The sequence below is a fragment of the Leuresthes tenuis genome, unplaced genomic scaffold (assembly GCF_036924035.1).
Source record: "Leuresthes tenuis unplaced genomic scaffold, fLeuTen1.0.hap1 SCAF_17, whole genome shotgun sequence".
NCBI lineage: Eukaryota > Metazoa > Chordata > Actinopteri > Atheriniformes > Atherinopsidae > Leuresthes > Leuresthes tenuis.
In genome coordinates, this window is record NW_027325371.1 from 1317953 (window position 1) to 1343142 (window position 25190).

The following is a 25190-nucleotide window of genomic DNA, read 5'->3' on the forward strand; positions in this document are numbered from 1 at the left end:
TTTGAAGTTAGAAAAGGTAGTTTTTTTATTAGAAAACAAAAGTTTGACGTCACTCAGAATCAACAAAAGTTAAATATTTACTTTATATGACTGAATAAAGCTTCTTTAAAACGAGTTTATGAAGAGAATCAAAGAAATGAGAAAATAAGAAGAAGCCGCGTTGATATTTTATTTTGAAAGTACTTTCCGGAAGTTGCGTGTTGCGTTCACGGCAACTTGACATGTGTGTAAATTCTGGAGAATCCAGCGGAGTGAATGTGGCATTCAGGGAGAGGAGGGAAAGCCGAAGGAAGGCGAGGACACGAAGACAAGTTTAAAGTACCGAAGTCAGACATTTACACTCTTAAATATGCGCCGACATGACGTCGTAACTCAGCCCTTCTGGAAGTTTGTGGAAACGGGATTTTTCTGGAATATTTACACAAGGAATAACGCGACTTTCCTTCAGCAAACCGCTGCCGTGCTCCGTTAAAAAAGCAGCGGTTTGGGAGTTTCTGACGTTTCACCCACAAAGGTGAGTTGTGTTCTGCACGGGTTCCGACTGATTAGCGGTTCGGATGGAGGGAAACGGCTTCCCTCCGGTACCGACCAAACTTGGGTCCGAAGGTCGGCGCTGGAAGTGACGGTGTGTTTACATGCCGAACTTCTGCCGCGGTTTTCCAGCTTCTCCGCTGACTTTTCCCTCGGAGGCATAAAAGCGAGCTGCGTCCTGTTCCTGATTGATTAATTTCTTCTTTGAAGCACTTCTCTGCCTGAAATCCTGCTCCTGCCGAGGACCCGAAGCGCCTGAGGGAGGTGCAGGGAAGCGGGACATGCTGGCTGTAAATGGGACTGACAGCGCTGCTTCGGCCTCTCGGGCTGCCCGCTTATGTAATGGAGCCACCAGAGCAGACCAGTGTTTGCATGTGGACTCTTTGATCCGCCTGAAACTCTGAGGCCGTGTCTCGGTGTTGACCTGCAGAGAGCAGGGCTGTCAGTTATCTGGAGCAGAGATGAAGCTCCCACCAGCCTCCTCTTCCTCGTGTTTGAGCCCACTGGGCTGGAAGAGTTTAAATGGCTCAGATCATCTCTGAAAGAGGCAGGCCTGGATGTTTACACAGCAGAGAGGTGTTTGTAGTCCTGTAATTAAAGCTTCCTCTCATTTGGCAGCAGATCCAGCTCTGGTTTCACACCTGTCACAGGTGTGTGTGTGAGGTCTGAAAATACAATGATGCTGACGGAAAAAATGTGACAAAACATAAAAATAGAATAACAAGTCAGAAAAGATGATGACGGAACAAAAAAAAATCCAGCTTAGAAAATTAACATAAAAACCACACCAAAAAGAACAGGAAAGGAAAAGACAAAAAGGAAAGAAAAGGAAAGACAAATTAAAACAGCAAAAACCGACCAAAGGAACAACAAAGACAACATAAAACAGCAAAAACCGACCAAAGGAACCAAAAAGACAAATTAAAACAGCAAAAATAGACCAAAGGAACAACAAAGACAACATAAAACAGCAAAAACAGACCAAAGGAACAACAAAGACAACATAAAACAGACCAAAGGAACCAGAAAGACAACATAGAACAGCAAAAACAGATCATAGGAATAAGAAAGACAAATTAAAACAGCAAAAACAGATCAAAGGAACAACAAAGACAACATAAAACAGCAAAAACAGACCAAAGGAACCAGAAAGACAACATAGAACAGCAAAAACAGATCATAGGAATAAGAAAGACAAATTAAAACAGCAAAAACAGACCAAATGAACAACAAAGACAACATAAAACAGCAAAAACAGACCAAAGGAACAACAAAGACAACATAAAACAGCAAAAACAGACCAAAGGAACAACAAAGACAACATAAAACAGCAAAAACAGATCAAAGGAACCAAAAAGACAAAATAAAACAGCAAAAACAGATCAAAGGAACCAAAAAGACAACATAAAACAGCAAAAACAGATCAAAGGAACCAAAAAGACAAAATAAAACAGCAAAAACATATCAAAGGAACCAAAAAGACAACATAAAACAGCAAAAACATATCAAAGGAACCAAAAAGACAAAATAAAACAGCAAAAACAGATCAAAGGAACAACAAAGACAACATAAAACAGCAAAAACAGATCAAAGGAACCAAAAAGACAAAATAAAACAGCAAAAACAGATCAAAGGAACCAAAAAGACAACATAAAACAGCAAAAACAGATCAAAGGAACCAAAAAGACAAAATAAAACAGCAAAAACATATCAAAGGAACCAAAAAGACAACATAAAACAGCAAAAACATATCAAAGGAACCAAAAAGACAAAATAAAACAGCAAAAACATATCAAAGGAACCAAAAAGACAAAATAAAACAGCAAAAACAGATCAAAGGAACCAAAAAGACAACATAAAACAGCAAAAACATATCAAAGGAACCAAAAAGACAACATAAAACAGGAAAAACATATCAAAGGAACCAAAAAGACAACATAAAACAGCAAAAACAGATCAAAGGAACCAAAAAGACAAAATAAAACAGCAAAAACAGATCAAAGGAACCAAAAAGACAACATAAAACAGCAAGAACAGATCAAAGGAACCAAAAAGACAACATAAAACAGGAAAAACATATCAAAGGAACCAAAAAGACAACATAAATCTTTCTATACCCACTTAATCTTTTGGTCAGGTCGCAGGGCGGCTGGAGTCTATCCCAGCGGTCGTAGGGCGAGAGGTAAACTACAACTGAACCTGGAACCTCTCGCTGTGAGGCGACACCACACCACCGTGAAAAGGCAACGTTTTAGAAAAGTTAATACAAAAGAAAACACAAGTTTAATATTTAAAAACGCTAATAAAACATTTCTGATGAATAAACAAAGAACAGAAAAAACTGATTAAATCAACAGTATTTTAGTCAACTTCATCAATTATTTTTCGTCTTATTTCGAAAAATTACTTCTTTACTAAAATGACTAGAAACTCAATATTTCTGATAAACTAGAAACAAAAAATAAGATAAGATTCATAGAAAAGCTAAATATTCGACAGAATGACGAGAAAAGACAAAATTTTAAATTCTTAGAAACAAAAACTAGATTAAAAAAAACACACAAAGAAGAAAACGCAACAAACCATTTAAAGAAGTCGTAAAACCCGAAGTTTTCTGATGTTTTAGCTGAGAATAAGACGGTCGAATCGTCTCCGTTTGTTAGATTTGAATAATTTTAAACTGTCAATAAAAAGACGATCGGATGAATCGATGATGTCATGATAGCTGCTGATGATGTCATTTTCTTCAGTTTGTCTTTTAATAAATTAAATGTTCTTGAGAAAATGTTTTGATCAGTTTTATGGATCAGGTGTGTTTATGGATCCTGGTTCTGATCGGTTTCTGTTGGTTCTGATCGGTTTCTGTTGGTTCTGATCGGTTTCTGTTGGTTCTGATCGGTTTCTGTTGATTCTGATCGGTTTCTGTTGGTTCTGATCGGTTTCTGTTGGTTCTGATCGGTTTCTGTTGGTTCTGATCGGTTTCTGTTCGTCCTCTCAGGTTCCTCCTCAGTCAAACCTCACCTGGACGCCTCACCTGGCGGGCGTTTCTGTGTCAGCGGGAGGAAGACTCACCTGGGGCGGGTCAGCATGAGGTTCTGAGGAGTTCTGAGGAGTTCTGAGCCGCCGGTCTGAGCTCGAGCGGGAGGATGGGGAAGGAGCAGGAGCTGCTGCAGGCGGTGAAGAGCGGCGACCTGCCGGCGACCCAGAAGCTGCTGTCCAAGCTGAAGACCAGCAGGAACAGTAAGTCCTCTTCCTCCGTTCTGCAGGCCGGGTTCGGGTCAGGCGTCCATTTTGGACTCAGAACCGCGTCCAACCGAGCAGGATTTCTGCTGCGAGCGTTTTTACGGACGCCATCAGAACTTCACGACTTTAGTAAAGCCTGAAACGGACCTTTCACAGAAAGACACCTAAAGATCTCAGTATTCCTCAGATTATTTCCCATCATGCACCTGGTGGAAGCAGCTTTTAGCCACAGCTGGCGGCGGGGGGGGGGGGGGGGGCTTTCACGGGATTTCTACTCTTTAATTACTCGGAGAATCATGAAGTTTATGAGATGATGATGATGATGATGTCATGATGATGATGTCATGACGATGATGATGATGTCATGACGATGATGATGATGTCATGACGATGATGATGATGTCATGACGATGATGATGATGTCATGATGATGATGTCGCTGCTAAAACGTGCTTCAGAGATAAAAATGAGGCGTGTTGTGGTTTCGGATTCTTCACGTCGGTCCCTGAACTGCTCGGCGTTGTCATGGAAACGCCACCTGAAGCCACAGCCCCACATCTGTGTGGCAGCCGGTATCTGAGCTCAGGTGTGAGCTGTGGAATGAAGAGAAGCTCCTTCACCTTCTGGGACCTTTTCTCCGACTCGTGACTCAACATTTCTGAGTAAAAGACTGAAAGTTTTTCTGTTTTCGTTTCTCTGGAGCCTTTTTATCGGTGAAATCATCCGATCTGATGGCTGCTGCTGCTCTTTAGTACAAAACGTCAGCTGCGAGCTTCAATTAAAGGTTGAATTTAACGTTTTTAATGTGGCGATGCAGCCCAGAATGATCGATATATGATCAATATATATATATATATACAGATATATCTGTAAAGAGCCACGTCGGCCGGCCTTTGCTGCCCCTGTGGAGGCTAAACTCCATCAGAGGGGGGGTGCTGGTTCAGTTCTTCTTCTCTGAGCTCATCTTCGCGGCGCAGAGAGCAGCTGATTGGTCCCTGATGGGAGGATGGAGACGTTAGAGTCAGCTGACTTCCTCCCATCCATCGCCTCTTTCTGACCTCTGACCTCCATGTTCGGGGTCTCTACGTGAGAACCACCCCGTCTGGGAGCTCTTTAGCTCCAGGATTGAACATCCACAGCCTCTCGTTTCACTTTTGAGGGACTTGTGTGACCCAGACTCCGTCCTCATGACATCTGGTGCTTCAGCATCACACAAGGAGCTCCCAGATGGTGCCCAGCTGGGATTAAAGGGAATTATAGCTCTATGGGAGGGGTTTGTGGGCAGTTTCACTGTCATAGCTCTGCTGTTCGCTGTCACCACGAGTCAAAGATCTGTTTGGATGACGATGGCCTGAGGAAGTTACAGATTCGTCTTCAGAGGAGCTAAAAGTGGGGGTCATTCGGGGTTAGGGACCATCTGAAGCCTTGCTTCCTCCGCTGTTACCTGTAAACAGAGCCGTAACGTGGACATGTTTCCGCCCACATGTTGTAAAGTTAGCTTCTTGCACAACAACTTTTCCCGCATGTTTTGCACCGTCCGTGTGGCTGAGCTGCAGAGATCCCTCCTTGCGCCCTTTTGACCTTTCTTCACGCTGATCCAGCTCTTCATCTAAACGCCTCACATCATAAATCTTCAGCCTCATAAAAGCTAATCTTTCAAAAGGCCGTGGAGTCTGGAGGGTTTCGGACATTTAAACCCCAAATGATAGCCCGTAACGTCCCATCACATCACCATCTGTCTGCGTTTGAACAAAAGTGTGCCGCGGGAGGTGCTGCGTTCGCTGTAGAAGCTCATCAGCGGCCCATTATCAGAGCCTCGTAACGCCGTCGTGTCTCTTTGAAAAGGCTGACACCCACTCAGGGGCGCTTTCATGTCTTATTCATGAGTTTGGGTTCACACGAGGCTCGGCCAATCGGCTCCCAGACACAGCTTCTCTTTCACCTCCAGCTCGGCTCAGATCAGCCGGTTCTGATCGCAGCGTTTGGAGAGGAAGTTTATCTGTTAGAGCCCCCGGTTCTCTCCAGGAAGTCTTCATCCAAGGAAATTATGCGATGAACCTTCAGATAAATCCGCTTTTTATTTATTTGGTTGTTTGTTTTTACAAGTTGAATAAGATCAGAGCGAATATATGACGTCAAAGATGTTTATAACCGTAGTTTAAAGGCAAGAAATAACGCCCAAAAGGCCTCGGTAACACCTGAAGTTACTGCAGTTTGACTGGATCAGAGGCTTGATGTTCTGCCAGCTGCTGTTTTGTGGATAAATGAATGAATGAAGAAGGTCTGCGTTTCCTCTGACTGTCGAATAAAGCCGATAAGTGTGATCAATACTTCTGTCATAAAGCTTCTGTCGTGTTTAAGAGACTTTCTGTTGGAGCCGATCCCTGCGATGGTGATATTTTAATGTCTTTAATAACCTGAAAAGGCAGCAGCAGGTGTAAAAAATGGTTGGATGGGATCCATCTATGGGAAAACAGATTCAAATAACAGTCAAATAATGGAAGTAAAACCAGCCTCAGCTTTCAGTTTTACCTCCGAAAAGGACGAGTTTTACAGCTTTTTGATGAATCAAATGAAACGAAGGTGCTATGGAAGTCTGGGAGTTCCTTCTGCTTACGTTCCTTAAGCTACGACAACATGAAGGGACCAAAGGGTCCGATAATCTCAGCTTTCTGATTGGTTTGTTTGTGATTCGAACCACAGGACTGAATGTCGAGTTTCAGAGCCTCAATGTGAGGCTAAAGTTAGTCACCGTGTGTTTCCACAAGGAAAAAGTAGGCTCCCATCAATGCTGACCGGGGCCGTAGCCGATAAAAACTCATGCAGAATCATTTGAGCTGAATATTGATGAAACACTTTGATGTTGTGTGATCAGTGGGAAATAAGAAAAAACGAGGAGAAAAATCAGAGAAAAAGAGGAAACATGTTTAAAGTTTGGGAGCGTTTCATAGAAAAGAGAAAACACTGTACAGTGTGTCCATTGTAACAGCAGGTTAGCGTAGCATGATAGCACATGATAGCACTCAATGCTACAGCATCTCAGCAGAAAGCAGCCAGTTCACATATCGAGTCCACAGAGCAGAACAAACACAAGGGAACATTTTGCTTTAGCATTTTAATGGAAATCAGTCGGCTTGTTAGCTGAGAAGGAAGCTAGCGGAGAACAGAAGGATGCTAGCGAAGAACAGAAGGAAGCTAGCGGAGAACGGGAGGAAGCTAGCGGAGAACAGAAGGAAGCTAGCGGAGAACAGAAGGAAGCTAGCGGAGAACAGAAGGAAGCTAGCGGAGAACAGAAGGAAGCTAGCGGAGAACAGAAGGAAGCTAGCAGAGGACAGAAGGAAGCTAGCGAAGAACAGAAGGAAGCTAGCAGAGAACAGAAGGAAGCTAGCAGAGAACAGGAGGAAGCTAGCAGAGAACAGAAGGAAGCTAGCGGAGAACAGGAGGAAGCTAGCGAAGAACAGGAGGAAGCTAGCGGAGAACAGGAGGAAGCTAGCGGAGAACAGGAGGAAGCTAGCGGAGAACAGAAGGAAGCTAGCGGAGAACGGAAGGAAGCTAGCGGAGAACTGGAGGAAGCTAGCGGAGAACAGAAGGAAGCTAGCAGAGAACAAAAGGAAGCTAGCGGAGAACAGAAGGAAGCTAGCAGAGGACAAAAGGAAGCTAGCAGAGAACAGAAGGAAGTTAAATGTTTCAGAGGCTAAAGTTAGTCACCGTGTGTTTCCACAAGGAAAAAGTCGGCTGTGTTCACACCTGCAGCCCTGAGTGCAGCACCCTCATTAGCGTGTCCCATCAATGCTGACCGGGGCCGTAGCCAATAAAAACTCATGCAGAATCATTTGAGCTGAATATTGATGAAACACTTTGATGTTGTGTGATCAGTGGGAAATGGGCTAAAGAGCTGGTTATCTCGTAATAACCAGGTTGTCGGTTTGAGCCCCTCATTAGGCACCAGCTGAGGTTTAACGGCTGCAGCCACCGTTTGTTGAACATAAGTTTTTATGTTTTCTGTGGCTTTCTTCCTTTATTTTGTTGCTCTATAATGTGAAATAGTGTCAAAACAAAAGAAAACGTAATAAAAAAGTGTTTAAGGGGTTCAGGTTGGGCAGCATTCGGCTCGGGAAGCTTCCAGAAAGCAGTTTTCTGCACACGCCGCTCGCTGTCAAACGCCTCCCTGCTGACAGTGGAGGAATAAGTGAGTCATTCCCGATGCTTCGAATGTAACAAAGTGCAGAAAAGCCCGAAACAGGACGTTTCCTTTGACACACGCCGTCAGAAACAGAGACTGTTTGTTCAGCTTGTTTCTTCCTGAGTGCTGAAGACGTTTGGTGGGGCTCTGCTTCCGCCTTCTCTTCTCAACCCACAAACTGGGGCATAATGGGGGGGGGTTTCCAGTCTCCTCCCACCGCGGCGGATTTGAGTGGAAGTGTTAAAACCTTTCAGACGGTGCGTGACATTCTGCCTCTGTGTTTGAGCTGCTGGTGTTTGCCTGTCAACTCTGCTGTTGCTGTGCTAAATGTTTAATTGACCCGCTCCACAGACAGGTCCCCCACAGACTCCTAAAGTAGGCCGGTCATGACATACCTTTGAGTTGGGGACACAAAGCTCCTGTGTTGGGACCAAGGGGCCCCTCGGGACCCCCGGCTGTCGGTGTTTCAGGACTGATTCTGACGTTTCTCCTTTAAATGAGCCCAAAGTCTTGACTGTGTTCAATAAATCACAGCCTCACAGTCTCGCTTTTATGCAGAAAACAGCAGCAAAAAGTGAGTGACTTGATGTAGAAACCAGCGAGAAAAAGACGACTGAAACAGGGTTTGAAGTGAGGAGAAATGGGGTCACAGCAGGGGGGGATTCTTCAACTTTCCCTTTCTGTAACTTTAGTTTTTTAGTTCATTCTTCTGTCAGAGCTGCACTCTGATCCACTTTAGTCTGAACCGTCACAGGCTGATCAGAAGATCTGGTTCTGATGAGCCCGGCTGCAGCTGTGTTTGTGGTCCAGGTGTCGCTCGGACAGTGAATGCATCATTCAGGCCCGATTCCTCAAATAACTCGGTTACAAAAAGCTCTTCGTTTAACTCCCACCAGCATGTTCTGCGTAGTGGTCACACAACGTGCACGTGCACGTGCGCACGTTTGTAGCAGCTTGATTTGATGGAGGAAACCGGAGAAAAAAATACGAGGAGCAAAATCAGAGAAAAAGAGGAAACATTTTAAAGTTTGGGAGCGTTTCATAGAAAAGAGAAAACACTGTACAGTGTGTCCATTATAACAGCCAGTTAGCTTAGCATGATAGCACATGATAGCACTCAATGTTACAGCATCTCAGCAGAAAGCAGCCAGTTCACATATCAAGTCCACAGAGCGGAACAAACACAAGGGAAGATGTTGCTTTAGCATTTTAATGGAATTCAGTCGGGTTGTTAGCTCTGAAACTTGCAGAGAACAGAAAGAAGCTAACAGAAAACAAAGAAGCTAGTGGAGAACAGAAAGAAGCTAGCTGAGAACAGAAAGAAGCTAGCGGAGAACAGAAAGAAGCTAGCGGAGAACAGAAAGAAGCTAGTGGAGAACAGAAAGAAGCTAGCGGAGAACAGAAAGAAGCTAGTGGAGAACAGAAAGAAGCTAGTGGAGAACAGAAAGAAGCTAGTGGAGAACAGAAAGAAGCTAGTGGAGAACAGAAAGAAGCTAGTGGAGAACAGAAAGAAGCTAGCGGAGAACAGAAAGAAGCTAACAGAAAACAAAGAAGCTAGTGGAGAACAGAAAGAAGCTAGCGGAGAACAGAAGGAAGCTAGCGGAGAACAGAAAGAAGCTAGCGGAGAACAGAAGGAAGCTAGCGGAGAACAGAAAGAAGCTAGCGGAGAACAGAAAGAAGCTAGCGGAGAACAGAAAGAAGCTAGCGGAGAACAGAAAGAAGCTAGCGGAGAACAGAAAGAAGCTAGCGGAGAACAGAAAGAAGCTAGCGGAGAACAGAAAGAAGCTAGCGGAGAACAGAAAGAAGCTAGCGGAGAACAGAAAGAAGCTAGCGGAGAACAGAAAGAAGCTAGCGGAGAACAGAAAGAAGCTAGCGGAGAACAGAAGGAAGCTAGCGGAGAACAGAAAGAAGCTAGCGGAGAACAGAAGGAAGCTAGCGGAGAACAGAAAGAAGCTAGCGGAGAACAGAAAGAAGCTAGCGGAGAACAGAAAGAAGCTAGCGGAGAACAGAAAGAAGCTAGCGGAGAACAGAAAGAAGCTAGCGGAGAACAGAAAGAAGCTAGCGGAGAACAGAAAGAAGCTAGCGGAGAACAGAAAGAAGCTAGCGGAGAACAGAAAGAAGCTAACAGAGAACAGAAAGAAGCTAGTGGAGAACTGAAGGAAAGCTGTTCTTCTGACTGTGATCCTGAGTTCTCTTTTCAGTCAGTCTGATGCTCATGAATCCGAGCGTTTCCACTCAGGACATTTGCTCTGCTGGGTCTCACCTCGGATCGGCTTGACTCTCCCGCTGGTCGTTCTTCACGTGCACGCCTCACCTCACGTGCACGCCTCACCTCACGTGCACGCCTCACCTCACGTGCACGCCTGCTCCTCTGTGATGATGTTGGCCTGTGAGCTCAGAGCGGCGGCAGGAAACTCTTCCTTTTATAGAAGCTTTGAAATGAAAACGAGACCGTGATGAATGTAGTTCGAGGCTGCGTCCCGTGCACGTGTGCGTGCACGTGTGCGTGCACGTGTGCGTGCACGTGCACGTGTGTGTGTGTGTTGGCTGCTGGAGGTTTTCTTTATTTGCCGGGTTACGTAACGTGTTCTTCCTCCGCTGCTCCTCTTCTTGTCTTTTGTGAGTTTCCAGCTGAAGCTCAGAGGTCACGTGACTGACGGCGCCCTGACGTGCACGTGGTGCACGTGATGCACGTGGTGCACGTGGTGCACATGATGCTCGTCCTGCCTGTTCAAACCCACAAATCAAGTCTTTTCTTCTGAAGGATGACTGAAGTTGCAGCATTTATCGCAGATTCTGTGTAAATGTGAGCTGTTCTGGTTAAAGTCTCAGAGTTCAGCTTCAGCCGGATTCCGATTCAACCAAATTCAACCAACGACCCGCTTCAGTTACAGTTCTGTGTCATCCGGGCTTTTAAAAATACTGAGCCGGATGTCTCCAAAGAGCTCAGAAAAGTTGGCCCGGGCTGAACCTCGCAGCTGTTGGCCTGAGGATGATGTCACCGGAAGCCTCGACTCATTTTAGGCTTTTTGAACCGTCTTTTTGCCATGATGTGGACAGACGGCCCGTTTCTGAGGGGTTCTGGTTCTGGTTCTGGTTCTGCTGTGGTGTTGCAGAACCTTCTGAGGCTTTGGCGTCGCTGCAGTCAGATTCCAGGCTGATGAAGGGGCTGGGCAGCTGCAGGGTGCACATACCAGCACGGTGACATCAGTCTTCCCTGCATTCACGGCGCTCCGGCGCTCGGACAATGGCTGGCAGCGGCAGCTCAGGGGGGGGGGGCAGAAGAAGAAGCCGTGAGTGAGCCGTCAGGCTGAGCCGACAGGTCGCACACTGCTGCAGCCTCAGAGGGAAGTTTTCAGCCTCCTCACCGCAGTGCTGACCTAAATTAGACGCTCGGCGGTGAGAGACGCACAAATCAAAGGCTGAAAAGCGCCTCCTGAACAGCAGAAAATGAGAGGTTTGTCCAGAGAGGCTTCGTCTGCTCAGGCTGAGAAGATCCAAACATGAAGGATTAGCCTCGGATTAACGGGGCTAAGAAACACTTCAATAATAAATGATGTTTTGTGTCTTTTCTCAGCATTAAAACTTAATTTAACTTGTTAAAAATTCAGATTTTTAACTTTCTGAGCTGGAAGATTTGGGGGAAAATGAGAGGATGAAGAGAGAAAGATGAGACGTTCAGGGACCCATCTGATGTCCTGGAATCAGGCGAGCTGGGGGGGGGGGTTCTGTCAGAGTCCAGGAGTTGGTCTGCGGGGAAAAGTCGGGCTCCTCTGAACATGGAGCACTGAGCCTCTTCTTGTTTTAGCTTCAGACAGGAGGAGGAACACGTCCCACTTCACCGGAGCTTTAAGGCTTCAGAGGAGATTCTTTGAGTCTGAGATGAAACTGAGACTGAGGCAGCTTTCAAGTTCAAAGACTCAGAGCAGGAAACACCACGTTTGTGATGACAGGTGGTGCAGCTGACAGGTGGTGCAGCTGACAGGTGGTGCAGCCGACAGGTGGTGCAGCTGACAGGTGGTGCAGCTGACAGGTGGTGCAGCTGACAGGTGGTGCAGCAGGTGTTATTCCTCCGTCACAGTGCAGCCGACAGGTGGTGCAGCTGACAGGTGGTGCAGCTGACAGGTGGTGCAGCTGACAGGTGGTGCAGCAGGTGTTATTCCTCCGTCACAGTGCAGCTGACAGGTGGTGCAGCTGACAGGTGGTGCAGCTGACAGGTGGTGCAGCAGGTTTTATTCCTCCATCACAGTGCAGCCGACAGGTGGTGCAGCTGACAGGTGGTGCAGCTGACAGGTGGTGCAGCCGGTTTTATTCCTCCATCACAGTGCAGCCGACAGGTGGTGCAGCCGGTTTTATTCCTCCGTCACAGTGCAGCTGACAGGTGGTGCAGCCGGTTTTATTCCTCCGTCACAGTGCAGCTGACAGGTGGTGCAGCCGGTTTTATTCCTCCGTCACAGTGCAGCTGACAGGTGGTGCAGCCGGTTTTATTCCTCCGTCACAGTGCAGCTGACAGGTGGTGCAGCCGACAGGTGGTGCAGCTGACAGGTGGTGCAGCTGACAGGTGGTGCAGCTGACAGGTGGTGCAGCCGACAGGTGGTGCAGCTGACAGGTGGTGCAGCAGGTGTTATTGGTGGATCAGGTTTAGATCAGGTGATCGTTTTTTTCACAGTTTCAGGTCCAAAAATGAACCTTTTATTAACACAGAAAGGTCAGAGGTCAGGGTTCAGCCTGAAGGAGAGTTCAGGAGCAGCGGGACACCACCATGAAGGTGGATGGGGTGTAGTTTCACCCCGTGGTTCTGATTCTGTGGAGGTTCTGTGGGTCACGCTGTGTTTGTTGGGGCTCAGATCATGAAATCTGTCCTCTGAGCGTCTCTTTAACCCCTTTTTAAACAGCTGTGCTGCCACAGCTCTGGGGTTCTGCAGGACTTTTCCTCACAGGCAAAGCAGAGAATGAGGGAATTAAATCCTTTTTCCTGGAGCTGCTCAGCTCAGAGCTGAACGCATGTTCGGGTCCATTTCTCTCCTCCAAACCTCCGACCTACTGGATGTGCAGAAACTGTTGGATCATGGGTGATGTTTACATTCCTGCAGAGCTTTGGGTCGGAGGTTCAGGCTGAGTGAGGATGCAGGAGGCGGCTTATCGGCTGCTTTGGGTTGGTGACGCCGGTGCTATCTCTGCTGCTGATAAGAGCTGGAGGCGGAGCTGCTGCTCAGAGTCCGGATCAACAGTTCTGCAGCTTTCTGAAACCTTTAAAGTGTCCTGATCAACAGTTCTGCAGCTTTCTGAAACCTTTAAAGTGTCCTGATCAACAGTTCTGCAGCTTTCTGAAACCTTTAAAGTGTCCTGATCAACAGTTCTGCAGCTTTCTGAAACCTTTAAAGTGTCCTGATCAACAGTTCTGCAGCTTTCTGAAACCTTTAAAGTGTCCTGATCAACAGTTCTGCAGCTTTCTGAAACCTTTAAAGTGTCCTGATCAACAGTTCTGCAGCTTTCTGAAACCTTTAAAGTGTCCTGATCAACAGTTCTGCAGCTTTCTGAAACCTTTAAAGTGTCCTGATCAATAGTTCTGCAGCTTTCTGAAACCTTTAAAGTGTCCTGATCAATAGTTCTGCAGCTTTCTGAAACCTTTAAAGTGTCCTGATCAATAGTTCTGCAGCTTTCTGAAACCTTTAAAGTGTCCTGATCAACAGTTCTGCAGCTTTCTGAAACCTTTAAAGTGTCCTGATCAACAGTTCTGCAGCTTTCTGAAACCTTTAAAGTGTCCTGATCAACAGTTCTGCAGCTTTCTGAAACCTTTAAAGTGTCCTGATCAATAGTTCTGCAGCTTTCTGAAACCTTTAAAGTGTCCTGATCAATAGTTCTGCAGCTTTCTGAAACCTTTAAAGTGTCCTGATCAACAGTTCTGCAGCTTTCTGAAACCTTTAAAGTGTCCTGATCAACAGTTCTGCAGCTTTCTGAAACCTTTAAAGTGTCCTGATCAACAGTTCTGCAGCTTTCTGTAACCTTTAAAGTGTCCTGATCAACAGTTCTGCAGCTTTAAACCTTTAAAGTGTCCTGATCAACAGTTCTGCAGCTTTAAATCTTTAAAGTGTCCTGATCAACAGTTCTGCAGCTTTCTGAAACCTTTAAAGTGTCCTGATCAATAGTTCTGCAGCTTTCTGAAACCTTTAAAGTGTCCTGATCAACAGTTCTGCAGCTTTCTGAAACCTTTAAAGTGTCCTGATCAACAGTTCTGCAGCTTTCTGAAACCTTTAAAGTGTCCTGATCAACAGTTCTGCAGCTTTCTGTAACCTTTAAAGTGTCCTGATCAACCGTTCTGCAGCTTTCTGAAACCTTTAAAGTGTCCTGATCAACAGTTCTGCAGCTTTCTGTAACCTTTAAAGTGTCCTGATCAACAGTTCTGCAGCTTTCTGTAACCTTTAAAGTGTCCTGATCAACAGTTCTGCAGCTTTCTGAAACCTTTAAAGTGTCCTGATCAATAGTTCTGCAGCTTTCTGTAACCTTTAAAGTGTCCTGATCAATAGTTCTGCAGCTTTCTGTAACCTTTAAAGTGTCCTGATCAATAGTTCTGCAGCTTTCTGTAACCTTTAAAGTGTCCTGATCAATAGTTCTGCAGCTTTCTGTAACCTTTAAAGTGTCCTGATCAACAGTTCTGCAGCTTTCTGAAACCTTTAAAGTGTCCTGATCAACAGTTCTGCAGCTTTCTGTAACCTTTAAAGTGTCCTGATCAATAGTTCTGCAGCTTTCTGTAACCTTTAAAGTGTCCTGATCAATAGTTCTGCAGCTTTCTGAAACCTTTAAAGTGTCCTGATCAACAGTTCTGCAGCTTTCTGAGACCTTTAAAGTGTCCTGATCAACAGTTCTGCAGCTTTCTGAAACCTTTAAAGTGTCCTGATCAATAGTTCTGCAGCTTTCTGAAACCTTTAAAGTGTCCTGATCAACAGTTCTGCAGCTTTCTGAAACCTTTAAAGTGTCCTGATCAACAGTTCTGCAGCTTTCTGTAACCTTTAAAGTGTCCTGATCAACCGTTCTGCAGCTTTCTGAAACCTTTAAAGTGTCCTGATCAATAGTTCTGCAGCTTTCTGTAACCTTTAAAGTGTCCTGATCAACAGTTCTGCAGCTTTCTGTAACCTTTAAAGTGTCCTGATCAACAGTTCTGCAGCTTTCTGTAACCTTTAAAGTGTCCTGATCAACAGTTCTGCAGCTTTCTGAAACCTTTAAAGTGTCCTGATCAATAGTTCTGCAGCTTTCTGAAACCTTTAAAGTGTCCTGATCAACAGTTCTGCAGCTTTCTGAAACCTTTAAAGTGTCCTGATCAACAGTTCTGCAGCTTTCTGAAACCTTTAAAGTGTCCTGATCAATAGTTCTGCAGCTTTCTGAAACCTTTAAAGTGTCCTGATCAACAGTTCTGCAGCTTTCTGAAACCTTTAAAGTGTCCTGATCAACAGTTCTGCAGCTTTCTGGAACCTTTAAAGTGTCCTGATCAATAGTTCTGCAGCTTTCTGAAACCTTTAAAGTGTCCTGATCAACAGTTCTGCAGCTTTCTGGAACCTTTAAAGTGTCCTGATCAATAGTTCTGCAGCTTTCTGAAACCTTTAAAGTGTCCTGATCAACAGTTCTGCAGCTTTCTGAAACCTTTAAAGTGTCCTGATCAATAGTTCTGCAGCTTTCTGAAACCTTTAAAGTGTCCTGATCAACAGTTCTGCAGCTTTCTGAAACCTTTAAAGTGTCCTGATCAACAGTTCTGCAGCTTTCTGAGACCTTTAAAGTGTCCTGATCAATAGTTCTGCAGCTTTCTGAAACCTTTAAAGTGTCCTGATCAACAGTTCTGCAGCTTTCTGAAACCTTTAAAGTGTCCTGATCAATAGTTCTGCAGCTTTCTGAAACCTTTAAAGTGTCCTGATCAACAGTTCTGCAGCTTTCTGAAACCTTTAAAGTGTCCTGATCAATAGTTCTGCAGCTTTCTGAAACCTTTAAAGTGTCCTGATCAACAGTTCTGCAGCTTTCTGAAACCTTTAAAGTGTCCTGATCAACAGTTCTGCAGCTTTCTGAGACCTTTAAAGTGTCCTGATCAACAGTTCTGCAGCTTTCTGGAACCTTTAAAGTGTCCTGATCAACAGTTCTGCAGCTTTCTGAAACCTTTAAAGTGTCCTGATCAACAGTTCTGCAGCTTTCTGTAACCTTTAAAGTGTCCTGATCAATAGTTCTGCAGCTTTCTGAAACCTTTAAAGTGTCCTGATCAACAGTTCTGCAGCTTTCTGAAGCCTTTAAAGTGTCCTGATCAATAGTTCTGCAGCTTTCTGAAACCTTTAAAGTGTCCTGATCAACAGTTCTGCAGCTTTCTGAAACCTTTAAAGTGTCCTGATCAACAGTTCTGCAGCTTTCTGTAACCTTTAAAGTGTCCTGATCAACAGTTCTGCAGCTTTCTGAAACCTTTAAAGTGTCCTGATCAACAGTTCTGCAGCTTTCTGAAACCTTTAAAGTGTCCTGATCAACAGTTCTGCAGCTTTCTGAAACCTTTAAAGTGTCCTGATCAACAGTTCTGCAGCTTTCTGAAACCTTTAAAGTGTCCTGATCAATAGTTCTGCAGCTTTCTGAAACCTTTAAAGTGTCCTGATCAATAGTTCTGCAGCTTTCTGAAACCTTTAAAGTGTCCTGATCAACAGTTCTGCAGCTTTCTGAAACCTTTAAAGTGTCCTGATCAACAGTTCTGCAGCTTTCTGTAACCTTTAAAGTGTCCTGATCAATAGTTCTGCAGCTTTCTGAAACCTTTAAAGTGTCCTGATCAACAGTTCTGCAGCTTTCTGTAACCTTTAAAGTGTCCTGATCAACAGTTCTGCAGCTTTCTGAAGCTCTTTCAGTTTTTCTTTGGACATTTTCTGCTTTTTCCCTCATTTTCAGTCCTTCTTCTTCAGTATTTTCATGTTTTTTCTTTGTTCAGCCACTTAACTCTGACCTTTGACCCATTCAGGCAGAAAAAAGGCTCCTAACTCAAGGGATGAACCAGTGTTGTGTCGACACAGAACAGACAACTTAGCAAAGAAGCCATTTTAAACTGGATCTTTAGGCACTTTGTCACAAAGACACATCATTTGTTCCCATTTCTTTAGCTGCATCTATGAAAAACAGCAAAGAAAACACAGTTTGACAGACAGAAAATAGGATTTCTGCAGCAACAAGGTGATTCCCAAAGAGCTATTAGCTGTTATCTTATTTAATAAGATAATAAACAGCTAACAGGCTCCTGGCTGTTCCCACTTTGTATGTTTTATCTATTTCCTGCTTTCCAGTAAGTCCTCAAAATGTAAATAGTCCAGAAAACCCTTCAAAGTAACGTTTGAGCCGTTTAATGTCACTTCTTCTTCTTCTTTGGTGTTTTTACTGTTAAACGCTGCCAACTCTTGACTTTCTGCAGTGTAAAAACTGTAAAAAATGTGGTGTTTATGACTCAAAAAGTGAAGAATTAGCTTATCTTCTTCAGTTCTTGTTATAAAAGGAGTAAATTTCAGGATAATTTTCAGTTGGTGTTGATTAAAAATGCATCTAATCGTGTTATTCCCGGTTTTAAAGTCTCAGTAACGTTAAATCTGATGAAATAAAATGCTCTGCGAAGAGGAAACGTCTCATCAGACAGAAACAAACAGGATTTGCCTCCTTTTAACTGGTTTATTCTGACTTATTGGTCGGTTTTTGTGGCGTTTCGTTAAGGTTTCTGTGGAACCGTTTTCTTCTTCTGCTGTTTTAACAGTTTGAGGTGGATTAGCAGCTTGTTTTTCTTTGATTGTGGCCAGCAGAGACTCGGGGTTTGGGGGGTTTGTTGGAAGCTTCGTTTCTCTCCCTGACGGCGCTGCTTTCCTCAGGGAGGGGTCGGCCACACAATGCTGCCGCCTCCCACTTTGTGGAACAATTGTGTTGGGAAAGGAAGTGCAGAAGAGGCCCGGCTCAGAGTCCTGGCTTTGTTTCCAAGAGCCACTCCACGCCTCGAGAGCCTCCATCAACACAACACCTCCCCCCCCCCCCTTCCTCTGACGGCGAGTCACGGTCAGGTTACAGCGCCACGCCGCCACAGCGCACTCTTTAAGGCGCCCTGCCCGACTTCCTCGTCCACTTCAGCAGTGTTTTGCTCTGTCATTTCCTCCACCTCGGTAGGTTCGGTCGGAGGGTGAATACTTCCTTTTTTCTGCTCGTAAGCAGGATTATTTTGAAAGTAATCAACAGGTTTTCATTCAAGTTTTACCAGAAGTAAAGAATTAAGTTCATTGTAATCCAATTAAATCAGTCCAAATCATTCAGAGCCAATTAAAAAAGTCCTGAGCTGAGCTAACCTCTATTTGTGTTGCACAGCTTTTCATGGCACCTTAAAGAATGAGGACAACGCTTGAAAGTCTGAGCTCTTAAAACAGTTAAATATTTAATTTTATGGAGTTTTAACAACTATAAATATGTTTAAATTAAACTGAAAAACAACCAAAAAAACCAAAAAGGCACTGAGATACAAAACAATTGTAATCCAATTAATTAACATCCAACTTAGTCCAATTCATACAGAACCATTTAAAACAGTATCGCAGCTGAACTTCTCTCTGATCCTGAGCTGCAGGAGGCGACTGTGGAGAGAAAAAACTCCCTTTTAACAGGAAGAAACCTCCATCAGAACCAGAACCAGGAAGAAACCTCCATCAGAACCAGAACCAGGAAGAAACCTCCATCAGAACCAGGACCAGGAAGGGTCCATCTGCCTGGACCAGCTGGGGCTGAGAGGACAGGAAAGAGGGGACAACAAGCAGCGTAACACCAGGCCAGAGATACCTGCTGAGAGAGAGAAACACAAGTTAATGACAGCAATGATGTCATCTGTACATGGAGGGAGGAGAGGTGCATCATGGGAGCTCCCCCAGCAGGCTGGGCCTATAGCAGCAGAACTATGGGATGTTTCAGACTCACCTGAGCCATCCCTAACTATAAGCTTTATCAGAAAGGAAAGTTTCAGCCTGATCTTAAAGGTAGAGAGGGTGTCTGCTTCCTAAAGCCAAACTGGCAGCTGGTTCCACAGAGAGGGGCCTGATAACTGAAGGCTCTGCCTCCCATTCTGCTTTTAGGGGCCTGATAACTGAAGGCTCTGCCTCCCATTCTGCTTTTAGGGGCCTGATAACTGAAGGCTCTGCCTCTCATTCTGCTTTTAGGGGCCTGATAACTGAAGGCTCTGCCTCCCATTCTGCTTTTAGGGGTCTGATAACTGAAGGCTCTGCCTCCCATTCTGCTTTTAGGGGCCTGATAACTGAAGGCTCTGCCTCCCATTCTGCTTTTAGGGGCCTGATAACTGAAGGCTCTGCCTCCCATTCTGCTTTTAGGGGCCTGATAACTGAAGGCTCTGCCTCCCATTCTGCTTTTAGGGGCCTGATAACTGAAGGCTCTGCCTCCCATTCTGCTTTTAGGGGCCTGATAACTGAAGGCTCTGCCTCCCATTCTGCTTTTAGGGGCCTGATAACTGAAGGCTCTGCCTCCCATTCTGCTTTTAGGGGCCTGATAACTGAAGGCTCTGCCTCCCATTCTGCTTTTAGGGGCCTGATAACTGAAGACTCTGCCTCCCATTCTGCTTTTAGGGGCCTGATAACTGAAGGCTCTGCCTCCCATTCTGCTTTTAGGGGCCTGATAACTGAAGGCTCTGCCTCCCATTCTGCTTTTAGGGGCCTGATAACTGAAGGCTCTGCCTCCCATTCTGCTTTTAGGGGCCTGATAACTGAAGGCTCTGCCTCCCATTCTGCTTTTAGGAGCCTGATAACTGAAGGCTCTGCCTCCCATTCTGCTTTTAGGGGCCTGATAACTGAAGGCTCTGCCTCCCATTCTGCTTTTAGGGGCCTGATAACTGAAGGCTCTGCCTCCCATTCTGCTTTTAGGGGCCTGATAACTGAAGGCTCTGCCTCCCATTCTGCTTTTAGGGGCCTGATAACTGAAGGCTCTGCCTCCCATTCTGCTTTTAGGAGCCTGATAACTGAAGGCTCTGCCTCCCATTCTGCTTTTAGGGGCCTGATAACTGAAGGCTCTGCCTCCCATTCTGCTTTTAGGGGCCTGATAACTGAAGGCTCTGCCTCCCATTCTGCTTTTAGGGGCCTGATAACTGAAGGCTCTGCCTCCCATTCTGCTTTTAGGAGCCTGATAACTGAAGGCTCTGCCTCCCATTCTGCTTTTAGGGGCCTGATAACTGAAGGCTCTGCCTCCCATTCTGCTTTTAGGGGCCTGATAACTGAAGGCTCTGCCTCCCATTCTGCTTTTAGGGGCCTGATAACTGAAGGCTCTGCCTCCCATTCTGCTTTTAGGGGCCTGATAACTGAAGGCTCTGCCTCCCATTCTGCTTTTAGGGGCCTGATAACTGAAGGCTCTGCCTCCCATTCTGCTTTTAGAAACTTTGGGAACCACGAGACCCCAAAGAGAGACTCATTTTCTGTCTGAATTTGCTGAATTTTAAGGCTTAAAACAAACACAGATTATTTAAATTGTGTTACAACATGTCATGGAAACGATTACAGGAGATAAAAAGCCTGTGGCAGCAACATTAAATCGATGTTTTAATGCTTCTATATATATGTTTAACTGCAAACAAACACTCACCGAGTGAAAACTACAAGTCGTATTGAAACAGTTCTGGAACTGTGAGCAGCAGAACCTTGTTCTGGACACATTTTACTAATTTACTGTCTATTGTTGAGTTTTTATGGCAGGTTAAAGGACCCCTCACCTCCCAATCTGAAGAGAAAACTGGAAAGAATACAAATTTGGGTCAAAAAGAGGATGTTTTGATGGATAAATTGTAAAGAGGATAAATTTTAGGGAGCATGAACCCAACTCCCTGGATGTTTTTCAGGGAGTTGCATCACTTCCTGAAAAAAAAGATACAAAACTAATGTTTGCTGTAATTTTAACTCCATTTTTCTCCACACCAACAACTAAAAGTGTGAAATAAATCCCGTTTGGAGGTCCAGGTTCTGGTTCCCCTCAGATGTGAGACGAGGAACTCCTCTTCATCTCTGCAGCGCCTCGTTCAGTCAGCAGAAATAAAAATAATGCAAATAAAACCTCAGAGTAGCTCCGTCAGCTTGGCTGAGGGGAGGGCGCCAGAAACACATCAGGGTTCATCAACTCTGGCTTTTGGATCATCGATTGTTCTGGAAATTAGTTCTGACAAAGACGGCGGTCATCGTGCCTCCGTGGAGTGGACAGAACGAGACCCTGAGCTGAAACTGAAGATATCGCTTGGTTTCTTGTTCATCCAGAAACGCTCATTTCACTCATTTCACCTCCCAGAACCTGTTTGCTGCTCCAGCTGCTGTTTTAACATGTTGATCCAAACACCTGAACAACATCACGTGTCTTTACCTGCATTTTGAAGTGAACTCAGTCGGTAATGACTCCTTTGATGACTCAGTCGGTAATGACTCCTTTGATGACTCAGTCGGTAATGACTCGTCGGTGATGACTCAGTCGGTAATGACTCGTCGGTAATGACTCAGTCGGTAATGACTCCTTTGATGACTCAGTCTGTGATGACTCAGTCGGTAATGACTCCTTTGATGACTCAGTCTGTGATGACTCAGTCGGTAATGACTCCTTTGATGACTCAGTCGGTAATGACTCCTTTGATGACTCAGTCGGTAATGACTCGTCGGTGATGACTCAGTCGGTAATGACTCGTCGGTAATGACTCAGTCGGTAATGACTCCTTTGATGACTCAGTCTGTGATGACTCAGTCGGTAATGACTCCTTTGATGACTCAGTCTGTGATGACTCAGTCGGTAATGACTCCTTTGATGACTCAGTCGGTAATGACTCCTTTCATGACTCAGTCGGTAATGACTCGTCGGTGATGACTCAGTCGGTAATGACTCGTTGGTAATGACTCAGTCGGTAATGACTCCTTTGATGACTCAGTCTGTGATGACTCAGTCGGTAATGACTCCTTTGATGACTCAGTCTGTGATGACTCAGTCGGTAATGACTCCTTTGATGACTCAGTCGGTAATGACTCAGTCGGTAATGACTCAGTCGGTAATGACTCCTTTGATGACTCAGTCTGTGATGACTCCGTCGGTAATGACTCGTCGGTGATGACTCAGTCGGTAATGACTCCTTTGATGACTCAGTCTGTGATGACTCCGTCGGTAATGACTCCCGTTACATCGACAGTATCGGCTCATAACTTTGGTCTTGAACCATCTGGCTGGATTTTAAGATGAACTTTCCCTTTTAAAGACCCTTTTCTGGTTCCCTTTTAGCTTGAAACCACGAGGTCAGACTTCCTGAACTACGGGGCGGACCGAGGGTCACAGTCACGGAACGTGTCAACGTTTATAAATGAGTAAACTCGTTATTAACAAGTTAGATTAGAGAAATAATGTAAAACTGCACGAAAGTTCAAACCTTGGATGTTTATTTCTTCGTATTTCTCTCTGAAAACACGAACATAAAGTCAGCTTTTTCCCACATTTGTAACCAGTTTAACATCATATATCTTTTCATTATATCCTTCCTGACACATTGAATCAGGATCATCTCGATCTTTGGCATGAGTCAGAAATAAGAATGATCCTCAGATGGATGCTTTGGTCCCAGAACTCCACCGGCTGTGAAATCAGAAGCTGTCTGAAGGCTTTGATGAACAGGATGGAATCCTTCAAGAGGATGGAGGAAGTGGCTGCTTGTTAGTAAGATCCAGAGATCATAGGCACGAACAGAAACTGCGTCATGTGACCTGTTGTTTCTGGCCGCTGCTCAAACTGGACGGCGGGTTTATATTTAGACTCAGATGTAATCTGTGGAGTTGCAGAGTTTCAGGGAACTCTTTCTGACGGGCGCTGCTGCGGTTGTTTGGAGGACAGCCAGAGTTCATGAAAGGAAAGTCCGATTTAAAGCCGAGCTGCACCACATCCACCTCAGCTGATCGCCTCTTTGTCCTCAGAAACACAAAGCCTCCTGCAGACCTCTAATCATAGCCGTCTTATTTTAGTTTGTGGACTCCTTTTACTGCGGATTCTTTCTCAGTTTGGGCCCAAACGGGACCTGAAAATGTGCCGACTCCTGCAGAAACCGCCTCCTCCTCCTCTCTCTGTGCATTCTTGTGGCAGCAGATCCGCAGGACGTCAAACGTTCAGCTGAAGTTATAAAAGCTGCAGCTCTGGGCCTCTCCGCCTCGCTCCATAAACAGCATTAAAAATAACTCGGAGTAAATGTGCTGCAGATGATGGCGGCTTCAGGTTGGACATGACATCAGCTTCATCAGCCCCACAGTGCAGTCTGACTGAAAATAACATTGTTTTAGATGTGAAACATTTTTAGAAACCACAGCAACAATAGAGCCACAATTACAGCGCACGGCGCTTCACGTGCACATAGCTGTTGAATGAGAAGCAGCAGATGAAACTCATCAGAGTTTTTAGTGTTTTAGGGAAACGGGAGGAGAAAGCTTCTCTGGAAACTGAGTTTAATTTCATAGCACATTTAAACCAATAAATATAATTAACAACATCTAAAACAGCCGTAAACATGAGGAAAAATAAAGCGGTGAAAGGACGAGTCACGTGTCGGCTCCATAAAGCCTTAACTTTCCCCTCTGCTCGCTCGTTTTTAGCTAACATTAAGAACTGTTGCTCAGGATCATTTCACTGAAGTTTATCTTCGTAATGGCGGGTTCTACTGTTGATGTTTTGTGCAAGCAAAGGAAAAGAGAATCTCCAGCTGGGAAAGAAAAATGTAAGAAAATAAGATTTCCTAGTCAGGAACTCAGACTCCAAAATCAGAGAAAAAGAGGAAAAATGTCTAACGTTTGGGAGCATTTCATAGAAAACAGAAAATACTGTACAGTGTGTCCATTGTAAAAACCAGTTAGCTTAGCACGATAGCACAATGTCAATGCTACAGCCTCTCAGCAGGAAGCAGCCAGTTCGCATATTGAGTAACACATAAGGGAACATTTCACGTTAGCATTTTAATGGACAGAAGAACAGAAGGAAGCTGGCGGAGAACAGAAGGAAGCTAGCAGAGAGCAGAAGGAAGCTAGCAGAGAGCAGAAGGAAGCTAGCAGAGAGCAGAAGGAAGCTAGCAGAGAGCAGAAGGAAGCTAGCAGAGAACAGCAGGAAGCTAGGGGAGAACAGAAGGAAGCTAGCGGAGAACAGAAGGAAGCTAGCGGAGAGCAGAAGGAAGCTAGCGGAGAGCAGAAGGAAGCTAGCAGAGAACAGAAGGAAGCTAGCAGAGAGCAGAAGGAAGCTAGCAGAGAACAGAAGGAAACTAGCAGAGAACAGAAGGAAGCTAGCAGAGAACAGAAGGAAGCTAGCAGAGAGCAGAAGGAAGCTAGCAGAGAGCAGAAGGAAGCTAGCAGAGAACAGAAGGAAGCTAGCAGAGAGCAGAAGGAAGCTAGCAGAGAGCAGAAGGAAGCTAGCAGAGAACAGCAGGAAGCTAGGGGAGAACAGAAGGAAGCTAGCGGAGAACAGAAGGAAGCTAGCAGAGAGCAGAAGGAAGCTAGCGGAGAGCAGAAGGAAGCTAGGGGAGAACAGAAGGAAGCTAGCGGAGAGCAGAAGGAAGCTAGCAGAGAACAGAAGGAAGCTAGCGGAGAGCAGAAGGAAGCTAGCGGAGAGCAGAAGGAAGCTAGCGGAGAGCAGAAGGAAGCTAGCGGAGAGCAGAAGGAAGCTAGCGGAGAGCAGAAGGAAGCTAGCGGAGAGCAGAAGGAAGCTAGCGGAGAGCAGAAGGAAGCTAGGGGAGAACAGAAGGAAGCTAGCGGAGAGCAGAAGGAAGCTAGCAGAGAACAGAAGGAAGCTAGCGGAGAGCAGAAGGAAGCTAGCGGAGAGCAGAAGGAAGCTAGCAGAGAACAGAAGGAAGCTAGCAGAGAGCAGAAGGAAGCTAGCAGAGAGCAGAAGGAAGCTAGCAGAGAGCAGAAGGAAGCTAGCAGAGAGCAGAAGGAAGCTAGCAGAGAACAGAAGGAAGCTAGCGGAGAACAGAAGGACGCTAGCAGAGAGCAGAAGGAAGCTAGCAGAGAGCAGAAGGAAGCTAGCAGAGAACAGAAGGAAGCTAGCAGAGAGCAGAAGGAAGCTAGCAGAGAGCAGAAGGAAGCTAGCAGAGAACAGCAGGAAGCTAGGGGAGAACAGAAGGAAGCTAGCGGAGAACAGAAGGAAGCTAGCAGAGAGCAGAAGGAAGCTAGCGGAGAGCAGAAGGAAGCTAGGGGAGAACAGAAGGAAGCTAGCG

At 45.3% G+C, this 25190-nt stretch overlaps 1 protein-coding gene across 5 annotated transcripts in view; it reads left to right on the plus strand.

Moving 5' to 3' along the window:
• Positions 1-237: 237 nt before the first annotated feature.
• Positions 238-25190, plus strand: part of LOC140272686 (caskin-2-like) — an 86026-nt gene continuing 61073 nt past the window's right edge. For all 5 annotated transcript variants that reach the window (XM_072368085.1, XM_072368086.1, XM_072368087.1 and 2 more), the window contains exons 1-2: positions 238-514; positions 3530-3771. In XM_072368085.1, coding sequence (XP_072224186.1) covers positions 3678-3771 — 94 coding nt within the window. In that variant the 5' untranslated portion in view covers positions 238-514; positions 3530-3677. The remainder of the gene's footprint in view (positions 515-3529; positions 3772-25190) is intronic.